This window comes from Vanacampus margaritifer, chromosome 4 (assembly GCF_051991255.1).
Source record: "Vanacampus margaritifer isolate UIUO_Vmar chromosome 4, RoL_Vmar_1.0, whole genome shotgun sequence".
NCBI lineage: Eukaryota > Metazoa > Chordata > Actinopteri > Syngnathiformes > Syngnathidae > Vanacampus > Vanacampus margaritifer.
Window position 1 is genome coordinate 31,340,221 of NC_135435.1, and position 13,790 is coordinate 31,354,010.

General features: G+C 42.0%; 1 protein-coding gene across 3 annotated transcripts in view; it reads right to left on the bottom strand.

Moving 5' to 3' along the window:
• The window catches only part of tshz3b (teashirt zinc finger homeobox 3b), a 55,060-nt gene that overhangs the window by 30,231 nt on the left and 11,039 nt on the right, over positions 1-13,790 (bottom strand). Inside the window, exons 1-2 of one of the 3 annotated variants that reach the window (XM_077564301.1) lie at positions 6,822-7,585; positions 6,155-6,571 (exon numbers count right to left, since the gene is read on the bottom strand). The exons of 1 other annotated variant lie outside the window; for it this stretch is intronic. In XM_077564301.1, the coding sequence (XP_077420427.1) occupies positions 6,155-6,194 (40 nt within the window). In that variant the 5' untranslated portion in view covers positions 6,195-6,571; positions 6,822-7,585. Of the gene's footprint in view, positions 1-6,154; positions 6,572-6,821; positions 7,586-13,790 lie in introns of those variants that run through there. One more of the 3 variants, XM_077564300.1, reaches the window with a different exon arrangement.

Below are 13,790 nucleotides of genomic sequence, written 5' to 3' on the forward strand. Positions count from 1 at the left end.
ACTCTTCTATTTTTTGTACACCTACGACCCAATTTCAACTCCCTTATTCCGTATCCATTACTAAAAAGGCGTATAGGTTTGCTAGGATGTGCCGCATCACAGCGACAAAGGGGCCGGTGGAGGAGTTTTCCGCCAACCTTTAACCTGATTTTCCAGCCCATCTCCGTTTAAGCTGCGTGATGGTTGACTGATCGTACACGAGAGCGTTCGAATCTGCAATCAAGGACAATCACCTCGTCGTTCTGACCTAACTCTCGCACGCCGCAATCAATCTGTCGTCGCTCTACACTTCCTGACAAAGTTTTTTCAGAACTGCCAGCTGCAAGACGGGAAGTCTTGGACAGACGGATGGATGGAGTTTGTGTCTCTGACTAACAAAACAAAGACTCTTTTTACTGATACAGTCTAAAAAATAAATAAGTTCTACGTAGTACCTAAATGCAGTTCTTTGTCTTGTATGCATAAGGGAACTGCTTTTAGCACCCATTCTTAGTGATACTTGAAAGAACCAACCATTGGCCAGTACCAAATGAGAAGCAAATGATTTTTGCTCGTCTGTGGTCAGCTTTGAAGGACTCCAAAATTACGTAAAAATGATCACCTTTCTAAAGAGCCAATAATCAAACACAAAAGAAACCGATCGATGTACACTGCTGCTCTTGGGTACCTGGGGGGGCTTTACAGAACCTCTGAAACACTTTTAGTTTTTAGAATGAACTGGACGAAGATGTGCTTTTCAAAAAAGTCACATTTGGTCCGTTTTTCCTCAAAAGATCCATTTCAAACTATCGTGTTCTTACATCACGACAAGGAAATCTCGGTCCGTCCCATATTAGATGAGCTAGTTAGGTTCAGAATATGGCTGAAGATACAGTATCAAATAGTTTTGGGAATCGAGTTATCAGTTGTTGTTGTTTTGAGTAAGAACAAAAATATTTTGCATTATTAAGCACAGTAAAGTGAATGCAAGGGACGGGTATTTTTGTCCACTTGAGGTTGCCTAGTGGACAACAATAATACCATGTTCTACAGTACACTGTAGTATCTGTGACTTTGAAGGTGTGTGGAAGAAAAGAAGCAGAGAACCTGGTGAGTGACGTGAGCGTCAGCAATGAGAGTGTATAGTGAAGCCATTAGCGGTTGTTAATGGCTAACTGTTAGCCAGTCTATGATTTGACTGTTGAATGTCTAAGCAAAATTAGATAAGTTGGATTAAAAAAAAAATCACATTTCCTCCAATTTTCTTGCTTCTATTTCTCCAAATTTCCAACTGATCTTCTTCAAATGTCCATTGTCCATAGAATCATGATCCGTCCATCCGTCTGCCGTGTCCATTAGCCCTAAAACACTGCCATCAAGCAAGGCCCTGGGCTCTATGTGCGCGTGTGCATGTGTGTGCGTGTGTGCGTGATTGACCATTAGGGCCATTGATGAATGTGGCTGTCAGAGGGCAGACAATTAAATCAAATATGAAACAAAGTCTCTCCGACGGAGCAAGCCAGTGTTCCGCCTCGCGATTAGCCTAATACTCAATACTATAGCACTCTCACATTTTGTGTACGTGTGTGTGAAGTGTTGCATGCTTGTTTATGTGTAGTGTAAAGTCACTGCAGCATGCCATGTGTACATGCACCACTGCACATATGTAATTACGTGTGTTATTGTGTGTGTGTGTGTGTGTGCGTGCGCGCGCGCGCCCGTGTGTGTGCATGTCTGTGTTTTGGAGACTACAGTTTGTATGCAAGTTTTTTTTTTTTTTTTTTTTAAATTAGACATACACGTGGCGAGATGGATGGGAGTAGGTGAGGAGGGGGCGAGTGGGCCTCAAGTGAAATATTACAATTCATGCATTAATTATTTTTAATTAACTGTAATGCAGAGAAGCCAGAAAAAAAAATGATTGGCATAATATTAAATTAAAGAAAATATAGATTCTAGAAAAAGGCAATGACCACAGTGTAGTGAAATGAAAAAAATACACAAGAAGCTGTTTAAAAAAATGAGCAACCCGTTTAAGAGAAAGTGAGTGATGACTTTGTAAAAAATATAAATAAAAGAATGTGTGTTGTGATACGTGTATGTGTGTGTGTTTGAGAATGAATGTAAACTATAATGACCACTGTGTGGTGGAATAGGAAAAGCAGATTTAAAAAAAAAAAACAGCGACCAATGTCTTGTCAACAAACTAAGGTGTATTGCAATGCATGCGTGTGCGTGTGTGTGCGTGTGTGTGTGTGTGCGTGTGTATGATGTCACTGTATGTAATTGTGAAATTGCACCTGCAATTAAAAACCAAAAAAAACTTCAGACGCTAATGAGCTGGGTACAAAAATAAGGGAGGAAAAAAAGATAATAGTGACAGATATGCTACAAAGATGCTAACGAGCGACAGTATCAAAGATGATGTCCTCGCCCTGGAACTTCTGGCTTTGGAAAAAAAAAATAGAGATAATAATCCTGACGAAAGTGAGCTGACCTTGATTCTGGATGCTAACGAGCAAGATAAGAATGCAAGTTGGGGGAAAGATGCTAACCAGCAATGTCCAGATCCTAACATGTATGACGAAAAGACATGCTAGAAATAATCAAATGCTTCAGGTGTGGAAAATTTGATGCTAGTCAGCAAGATCTACTTACTGTAAATCACAAATCTTTAAAACAAAAGACGTTTGTGTGCGAGCTTCAGATCTGACTGAGGAAAACAGACGCTTGCGATGAAAATAGTACATTAAAGTACAGAAATGAAATGAAAATACACAAGAGTGAAGTAATATGACAAGGGGGAAAAAAGTGACGCTAACAAGGGGCAACTTGATCTTCCAAGTAAGAAAATGAGACGTCAAGTTAGCTAGCCAAACCATCTGAAAACACTTGAAAATAAAAAAATAACATACATGCTAACATACTTACATAGAGGGTTACATTGTTGATAGCATGCTAACAAGCAAGATGTGAGCACACTGTAAATCTCAAAAACAAAAGCTAGCGAGTGAGATCCAGGTTTGACTGACTGCAAGTGAAACGAAAGAGATGCTAGCGGAGAAAATCCTTTTGGGAACATCACTATGAAAATGTAAAACATGCCAACTACAATATTGGGATGATAAAGAGCGAGAAGGGCGCAAAAAAACAAGGCAAGAGTTCCAGTTCTTACTACAAAAAAAGGGACGAAAAACATACTAGCAAAAGGAAATCTGGGCAAAATTATACATAAAATGAAACAAACAAACAAACGTAAAGATGCTAATGAACGAGATAAGAGAAGCTAACAAGCTTGATAAGGAGTCGTTAGTGAGCATGAACTGCACATAACTTTATTTACTACTGTGGATGTTTACATTTGTTAACTGCAATCCAACCATTTACTGCCACCGACGTTTATATTCGTCCGGTATGTTTTTTTTCAACGGGTAAGCTAAGAAGACGATGCCGCCTATCTCGTCTGTCAAATTCAGTTTTGCAAAGTACGGTAATGACTAAAAGATCCCTTTAGATGGCAGCAATTTATTACATCGCTTTGGATTTGAGATCAGCACAACTTTCCCAAAAATGGCAAACTGTCAAAATGTTGATTCCGGTTCAAATTAGACTAAAACGTTATTATTTCTCAATATTCTCCTCTATCCTTTCACTCTGTCTTCTACTCAGAGAACGACCTTGTCCAATTGGCTGACGAGTTTCAGTTAAAAATATCCCCCAATCGCTCAAACAGGCCAAAATGACAAGACGTCAACGGGTCAACATTAGCATGATGTTTCAAAACGCTGACACAGTAGAAGAGGTTGGACTTTAGCACGCAATTGTTTTTTCGTGAATTGACTTGTTTTAAGGACGACTTTAGAGGCATTTTAAGTGCTCATTCCATGTTTGTGAGACAATTCTACAAAGATGGCGGCCACTAGTTCACATTGCTAGTAGAAGATAAAGATAAGGCGGTGAATCTTGGTTTGCCGCATCAATGATGGAGGAGAAGAACGGCGTCAGGTGAGAAGCTGGACAAATTGAGGCACCTCGCACCCAAAACAGAGTTTCGATCTACATGCACGGGATCAACACAGTCGTAGAAAACGTGTGTCGCTATTGTGAGCAAGGATGACGCAGTTCACGGAGTGGACGGGGAACGCCATGTAAAAAAAGTACAACTTCAGCCATGGCGGTCAGTCAGCGTCGCCCGCGCCGTGTTTCTTCTTGCTTCGTTGTTATTCCTTGAAGCTTTACGATAATTAGTCTTTGAGCAGTAATGCGTGTTTTACGAGCGCGGGCGAGACGTGCACAGGCCAAGGATGACCAATCAATGGGAAAGTTAAAGATCTCTGTGATGTCAGCTTTAGGGGAGAAACTGGATTTTGCCCATAAAGAGGAGGAAAGGGAATTCTACATGACAGAAACGGAATCGTCAATCAGGATATGCTTACCACATTACACTAAATCACATGACATGCATTTCATGCGTGTGTGTGTGTGCGTACACACGTTTCATTCGACTATTTCACAATATTTTTAGAGCAATAGGTGGCTTCACTTTTGTCCAAATTTGTCAAAAGTGCCTGACTTCACTTAACTTTGAACATAAACACCCCAAAAAAAGACGTGAACGCGACCACATTTCTTTTTTTTTTGTATCTGCGGGCAACAACATTCAAAAACTAGAGTAAATTTTTCTCCCTTTTTTGCACCATATGTGGTTTTCTTGTCTATGAACTGAAATGCTCCAAAAATGTGACCACATCGCATCATTTTTTGGGCAAATTCACCTTTACGGCTGCTGACAAGAACATTCACAAACTAAAAGCTATGCGTCCTTCTTTTTTTTAATTTGGTCCCAAGTTGCGCTTAAGACATCAAAAAGAGAGCAAAACCCCGCCGCATTTGGCGCTGATGAACTAATTTGGAACATCTACATTGACAAATTGGCCTGTTGGAGCGTATTGTGATGGCGATGTGTGGCTTTCATTTAGGGCGCGCGTGTCCATGTTGTAAAAGGCTGATGTGCTTGCGAGTCGCGACTCGAGGAGCTGAAGCGGAAAGGCAGACTCCACCCTGGTCTGGATTGGTCGCCAGTCAATCACAGAGCACGTATAGAAGACCGTTCACATTCACACCGAGTGCAGAGAAGTGAAGCTAAGCTGCCTGAATTCTTTCTTTCAAATCCGTTTTTAGCATTTTGACATCGGCAGACAACATTCGCCAAATGGACTTGTTTACTGTATTTTAAATGCTATTTGTGGCTTTAATGGAGTTCAAAGTTGAAAGAAAGTGACAGTAAACGAAGATGTTTCAAAAACGTATCCACTTTAGAACGAATGAACACATTTGGATCATTTTCACGACTTTACACCACATCGTTCGCAACTAAAAGACAATTTTGAAGGCAATACGTGGCTTCAATTTAGTCCAAGTTGTCAGAAAGTGACACCGTACACAAACATTCCAAAAAGATGAACACATTTTAGTATCAACGAACCCATTTTTACATCTGCAGACACCAACGTTTTCCTCACTTCAAAAACAATATGGGGCTTTAATTTAGTCGAAAATGACAAAATGAAGAGAAACGACCCACTTTTATTATTTTGGATCCTTTTTCAGCTGTAAAATGTGATTTTACTACGAATAAAGAATTTCTGGAGAAGTCAATTACATCTGATGTGAGGAAGTTGAACCAATAAGATCCATTTTTGTACACATAACCGGTCTGTTCTACTATATTTTGGCTTTAATTTAGTGCAAAGTTGTCGGACAGAGATGCTAAAGCTTAAAAACACAACCAGAGTTGACTAATCAATGTGGATTAAAAAAACTAAAATGTTAACATCTGTGGAAAGCATCCACAAAGTGAACTGTTTTAAGACATTTTTAAGGCTATAATTTAGTAGAAAGTTGCCAGAAAGTAACACGATGGTGAGAAAAGCTGCAACATCACGATCACTAAAGTATGGATAAAGCATTTCCCCTCTTTTTTTATTATCAGCTCAAATATGCCGCTAAATAAGACCTCATTCTGGTGTACAAAGAGAAGTCAAAGCAGACATGAGTATAATCTCGCGTTTTCCCAAATATATCCCTGAAAAGTAAGTACATGAGAGTAAGGAGGTGACACATGCACACGCACAAACGGGCGTGCAAGAGAGCCAGCGAGCTGGTGCGCGCGTACCTGAGGCGCGCCGCGGCGCTTGCTGCTTCCTCCGCGGCATGTCGGCGTGTCTGGCCCCGGGGAAGGCGCTTCCTCTGCGGCCCCGCTGAGGCGAGGCTTCCCGCGGGTAACACTTTCCCCACTTGGTCGCTGCTCGCTCGCTTAGGACTCCCGCATCGATGGAGCGTGTGCGGGTCGACAATTCAAAAAAAAAATTTAAAAAAAAATGGCAAAAAGGAGGAGGTCGAGGAGAACCGGCGGTGGCGGCGTCCCTTCCTCTCTTTGCTTCCGCGGGCTGGCTGCGCTCTCGCTCGGCTCGGCTTAGCTGCGTGTCGCCGCTTCGGTGCCGGGGGGTAGTGGAGGTTAAACGCTTCCCCGGTGTGCGTGCGTGCGCGCGTGCGTGCGTCCGTCCGTCCGTGATCTCCTGCAACAGGCGCGCTTGAAGGGACACAATCAAACGACGAGCGTCAGTCAAAAGTGCGCAAAAAGGGGAGAAATTAAGAGAAAACGGGGAGGAAAAAGGGGGGCGGACGGGGCGCGTGGAGCCTCCTCGACACTTGAACCTCTACGAGGCTGATGATGGGCGGCACGTAACGCGGCACTGTCTACCCCCCCCCCCTTTCCCCCTGTCACTCACCCCCCAACCCCAACGTTTATCACAACACACACCACGCGCACGCGCACTTACGTGAACTGGAATGGAGCCCCCACGAGGAGCGTGCGCGCGCACGTGTGCGTATAGCTCCAGGTGTTCGAAGCAAAAAAAAAATAATTGTACACCCCCTTAAAAAAAAATCCAGATGATTATAAGGATGAAGGAGGTTATGTGAGGAACAGGGGGTCCATCAATGTTTTCCCCACGCACGTGCACGCGATTCCCTCTCTGTCTCTCTTTTTTTTTTTTTTTTTTTTAGTTCTTATGAATCGATGAGATTTGCGCTTGATTGGGTCTCCCTGCTTGAAAGGAAGGAGGGAGGAAAAAAGAGGAGGTGGCACTTTTCTTTTATGGCAATTCTTTTTCTTCTTTTTTGAGGGGAGGGGGTGATATTTAAATGAGCCACGCGAGGAATAAAAAGTTGTTTGGGGGGGTTCTCTCTTTCCTCAATATTCCCACTTTTGGCAGCCAGGAAAAGTTGAGCGTGCATGGAAGTATAATCCCGTAAAGGCGACGGAGAGGGCGGGTGAGTCCTTTTGCTTCTTCTTCTTCTTTGTCCCAGATGTGCGGCGGGAGTCGAATGACGTTCCCGGAGAAAGTACGCGGACGGGGTGGTCGCTTCGCGGGGGCTGGCAGCTGCGAGTGGCGGCCCGTGCAGGACGATGTTTTCCCCGCAGATCTCGCCGCGAGTGTGCGCGCGTCTGCAGCAGTGCGCGCCGTTAGATCCGCCCAAGCATCTGTCCGTCTCTCCATTGGCGCATCCATCATCGGTGTCTCTCTCACGCACACACACGCGTGCACGCGGACGCACACACACACGCGCGCGCGCGCGCGCAGGGTAGTACGATGCCCCCTCCCACCTCGCAGAATCCCACGTCACACTCGCACACAAATGCTTTCGGTTTGCTGCAGTGTGACTGACACGTCCGCGTGCACGTTGGCTTGTTCGGCCAGAGAGAGAGTGGCAACGTGCACGCGCACCGGGAAAATACTCGCCAATCAATCCAAATGGACACGTTTTTATTTTTTAATTTTACTTTTTAAACGGGAATAACAAACCACACGGGCCACTTGCAGGTAAATTCAAGATTTGTTGTAAAATGAAAATGTTAACACGATTTAATTTATAGTATTACAGGACATATGAGTGTAATTTGGTTCCCACTTGCATTCAAATATTTTGCAAAGAAGGCTACATAAAAATACGTGCATAAAAAGTGCAATTTTAGGTTTCATTTCAGATGAAGATTTAATTTTGTAATCCATAAATTGCTAATTATGTTTACTCAAGTTGTCCAAATAATTAAATTACTTAACTTTCTGCATGCCATCAGTGTAGAAATAAAATAGATGGAAGTGTTCTTCTTACTTACTGCAGATTGTAGAAATAAAAGCATTAACTGTGTTGTTTGTAAAGTTTTATAGGCTATATTAACACTTTGAAATCAACTTTGATGTACTGCAGAAGCTCTGAAATTATTCAGTAAAAAAGGGACCATATTGTTATACTTTTTTGTTTTAGGTCATAGAGTACAGTGCCTTGATGCTGTATACGTCCATCATAATGTAAATGCAACTTGGCTTTCGCCGTGATTTCCCCCTCCATATTAATAATCGAACTTTTTTTTTTTCCAAGACAAAGCAGATTGTATTGACTTTAAGGTTAATTTAATGTCATTTAATAACCTGTAATATGTGTTTTTAGTGACACAATCTCACTATTCGCACTAAACAAATTCCACACACACAACACAAAATCTTATTTGGCCTTCAATTGATCAACTTAACATTTACCAAGAAAACTTTACATCTTGTGTGTGTGTGAAACGTTTTGCTTTACAAACATAAAAAAAATATGCAAGGAGCCAAAACTAGTGTGGTTGTCTTCTATTTGAGATCACATTTATTCCACGGATAATTTGAATTGGCAACAATGATCCACATTTAAACTGTTTTACGCACGGGGTCCGACTCTTTCAAAGTGTGCGTGCACGTGTGTGTCAATTTTTGGCTGTTTTATGTTTTAATTTGTCTAATCTCACACGGTGGTGGTGTTACATGTTGAAGTTGAGTCTCGGAAAGTGAAATGCGAGAAACTGCAGATTGGCGGTTGACGTTGCAATCCTGCGCCGAGATGAGCGCGTGGAGGCGCCGATGCGGGGTCCGAAGAGGAGCCTGGAACCCGGGAGGGGGAAGGAGGAAGAGTGGGTGGGGGTTGAGGGAGGGGGTGACCCCATGGATAGAGCTTTTGCTCCAGAAGGGGCTGAAATAAATACTTCAATTCACGTTAAATGTCTTCAATGTAATCCTGCTCTTGTGGCGCGTATCTGCTCAAAACATGCGCGGACGTGCGAGTGTGTAAAGTGGGTCAACAATAGATGGAGAGGAATTCAATTATTTCGATTGTTAAGGGGAGAAAATGTTTTTCTACACATTATGTGCAAAAAAATTACACTTATTTTTCCAAAAATGAGAGTAACATTAAGAAAAAAATAAAAATCTCCCCCACTTGTGGCATTTTGCTTACAGAACTTTTTCACATCTTTGATTTGCATCAAATTTCACACAAAAAAAAAATTGCAAAAGAAAGACTCGACTCTCTTCTTTTACCAGAAAAAAAGTTTGCTTCCACTTCTTCCTGCTCTCTAGCAGTAAAGCATAAGTTGCTTTCACTAAAAGCACCAGTTTCTTACCAAAGAGCAGAAAAAAAAAAAAAAAAAGAGTTTTTGGTGAAAAACACGTCAAGCTTTTGCACCACCTTAAAAGGCTTCCCCAGTTCTGGTCCTCGAGGGCTGCAGTCCTGCACATTTTTAATGCTTCTGTCCTCCAACACACCTGATTCATATCATCAGCAAGCTCTGCAGAAGGCAGATAACGATAGTCATATTTAGAATCAGGTGTGTTGGAGGACAGAAACATTTCAAACCTGCAGGACTTTGAGGACCAGGACTGGGGAAGCCTGACAAACGCGCAACTGAAAAGTGACAGCAAAATAATGACGACTATAAAAACATTGACGGACTCCCAGCATGTCTTGAACCTTTTTACAGTGTGTTGCGATAGCTGTAAAAAAATAAATTAAAAAATGCATGTGAATCGTATGAAACGAGCCAACAAACTGCATGCTTGGCTGCTCTCAAAGTGTGCTACGCCAGCTCCCTCTAGTGGTACCTGAAGAAAAAAAATCACTGCCTAACTACAATTCAGTTGTATTGAACTTTTGAAATATAATTGCATTGAATATTTGAAGTCAGGGTAAAACTCCTGATTGTTAACATTTTTTTTTCATATAGTGAGAAGATCTGGAATGCATGGCCCTATTAAAACAGGGTTTTACTGTATTATGTATAAGGGGGGGGGGGGGTGTAAAAGGAGCAAACAATATGTAAGGGCCAGTGTAGAGAGAGAGAGAGAAAAAAAAGTTGACAGGATTCTCACTTTATTCTCAGAATTCTGACTTTAAAGTGAGAATTCTGACTTTAATCTCAGAATTCACACTTTTTTTTTTCCCCTTCTCTTCACTGGCCCTAATCCTCTTCCATAAAACAAGGAGGGAACAGTCCCAAGAAGACAAAACTGATGCCGCGTCCTCAGCGCCTCCTGCCGGGTCGGGCTGCGGCGCAGGCGGGGTCGGGAGGGCAAGTGCTGACCAGCCCCGTTTCTTTCTCCGTCTGCTATTACTAGGTCAGCGCACACACAGTGTTGTTGCGGTCAGCGTAGCCACCAGGGAGCGGGGGTAATTTAAGCCCTCCTTGATGCAGCCGATTCATCACTGTCCCGTGCACAGCGCCTCAAAATTAAAGTGCGATCTACAAAGTTAGAGTGAAGGCAGATAACAATTGGCAGAGGTCAGCGGCGGTCTTGACCCGAAAATGGCGCCTCAGCTGGGCGGGCCGCCGCGAGGTCTCGCATTTATGAGCGGCGTTATTAGTGGAGCAATAGGAAGAAGCAAATCCGCACGAAGGAAATCGCGAGCATCATTAGTTTGTTTTGAATTCTAAAGCTGGTTACACACAGCCGCCTCAAATTTGAGCATTTTCATTCTCTTCTGAAAGTCCGTAAAGGCATGATAATCAAATATCACTAAAAATGATCCTAAGTGATAATCCTGCGGTGTGTGAATTTTTCTCCTCAATGTGTTCGGAAAACCGTTAGAAACTTGTTCAATATTTATGATGTTAAATCTGGTTGGTATGCATACTACAATTAAATTAAAGTAAATTTGAGTATTTTTTTCCTTACTGATCCAAATGAGCAAAGGCTTGATTGTTAGACGTCATAAATGTCATGTCGGATGTGATAAAAGATGATGATGAGTGATGATGATGATGAATAATTATCCTGTGGTGTGGGATATGTTATTTATCATTTTCCCAATTTTCAAATTTGCTCCAAAAAAAAACATATAAAAACATTCTATTTTAAATATTGCCATGGTTTTGTTTTTTAATGCTAGAGCATACAGAAGGCTTTGACACAGCTTCTGGCCTGAAGCAGTCGCTCAAAGCAGTGGCAGTTATTACAAAAAATGGCCAGCAGGTGGCAGCAGAGTATAAGAGAAGTGACTAATGATTAAACTTAGCTATATTTTAATGCTAATTGCTGAAACGGAAACAGATAGAAAGATACTTTTTTTTCCTCATGAAAGAAGAGACTCTAATCTTTCTTTTGGTAGGTTCCATGTTTTTAGAGCCAGAGAACACAATATTCTGTGGGCCTTGCAAAATCAGTCAAAATCCAGTCAAACTGCAAGGAGCGAAGGGGCTTGCTTCAGTGAAAATGGCTGCGAGTAAATGAGTTGATGTTGCCTCCCCGATCGGCTAGGAAAAAAAAGAGAAGTTTAGACTGACAACTTATTCTAATAATTATGCCGAATTTGGGGGCTAACAACCGTAAATGCTAAACCTGTCCAATATTTACAATGTAAACGGAACGGCAGCCAATCAGGATGCTCGCAGAATCTGGACGCTGCCAAGCAGAAATCGAGCAACGACGGCTTGTGTTGAGTGTTTTGAGTGAATTAAGACTTTTTGTTGTCTTCTTATGTCATTGCCAGGATATTGGATCAGGAATCGCTATCAGCAGATACTCAAACTCAAAAGAAAAATGATGAGGAAATCTCCCAGTGTCTTTATTCGACGGATTCTGAATGAAAGTTACCATTTTAAGGTTACGCACAAATGTCATGATAAGATGTTAGTTGCTAGTAAAGCAAACAAAAGCACAGTTTGGGGAGCATGAAAGGATGATTTTTTCCTTTGTTTTTTTAGCTAAAGTAATTCCATAAGATTGTAGCAGTCACAAAAGTGGCTTTTAAGTGAAGAAGAGGAAGTTTTGGCTGTTAACACTTGACCTTTCTCATTTTGTTTATAATACTAACAGAGGTTAACACATTTTGTACGGCAAATAATAATTGTGGTAATGAGTATTAGACATTTGTCAATAAAGTTAGGACAGATACGTCAAAATGTGAATTAAAAATGTGTACATTTTATTTCCGATGGGAACGCACTTTAAACTTGCACTCCACCTTGGAGGTTTGGCTGTACATTTCTGTTGTTATAGAAAGTTAAACGTGATACAACTGGCCTTATAAATGTATGTCACTGACTGTAAGTCTAATAAAAAGAAAAATGAACATCGCTCAGCTTCATTTGTTCAAAGGTGGGTGCTCACCCAGGCACTAACAAAAGTTTGACATCCTTTGAGATAGTCTGGGTTTTCTCAAGATTTTTTTGTATCTCTCAACAAAAAAGTTGTCTGCTGTCAGTGAAAATGTCAAATAATGGCCGCCTTTTACTTGCGTTTAAAAACAACAAGACACTCTAATTGTGGCGTTAGGCAGCATTTTGGAGAACCGCAGTAAAGCAGAACTTTGAAGGATCAAAACGCATCAAGACGACGATTTGACATACAGCCGGCGTCCTCACAATTTTTCCCTACCCGAAAAAAACTCACAGCACCCAAATAGTGCTTTCGAAAAATAGATATTTTTTCCACATGAAAACAAATTTGAGGGCTGACAAGTGCATGCCAAGGCAGCAGGTGGCGCTATAAACACTTACAGGAGGATTACTGTTGCCACTCGGAACATCACGAGACCAAACCGAGACGTTGCCACGTTGGCAATGCGAGCCCGAGGGCAGTTTGACGTCAATTTTAGTTGGCAGCAGAGGGCGCTAGGAGGCCAAAATGGCAAACCTGAGATGGCTGAAAATAAAAGGGTTCATCTTTTTAATTTTTATTCCACACATACAATATTCATCAGAATATCACAGCATCTTACGGTTAAGCCCAACCATCTGAATAGTTATAATTCAAAATGCTCATCAATGTGAGACCCCGCAAAAAAACAAAAAACACAAAAAAGAACAAACTGCTCTTATTAGTTTGTCATATTAAAACAACAAATCTTCCCTTGCTGATGCCAGTGTGACGAGTCGTTCGGTGTTTTCACAGCGCAAAGTGTGACGGCGCGCCGCTGAGTGACTCACTACTTCCTCCTTCGCCGACGTACTTGGATGTGTGTGAGTGTGTGTTTTATGTGTTTGCGTGTGTTTTATGTTCATGTGTGTGTGTGTGCGGAAACATGCTGACAGCTGCAGCTCATTACAGCCACTATTACTGATGGCGACTGCTGGGGGAAATTCCTCCTTGCACACAGCAAAGCGCCCTGTTTACCGCACACGCACGCACGTACACAACACACACAGGACAGAGACGCAACATCTGTAATGCAAACGAGGAAGAAACGAAACATTTACAGCGTGAGAAAAAAAATGAATAAAAAAGGAAACATCACTCAGCCATGCAGACGCGTGTTCATGTGGTGTGCATGTAAACAAACACACACACACAAACACACACACACACGCACACACAAACGAAGAGATGAGATCACTGAAGTACTCAAAGGTTTGTTACACTGGCAAACATTGATGTCTCCCTGGCACACACACACACACACATGCACGTGACACACACACACACAGCAGCGTGTCC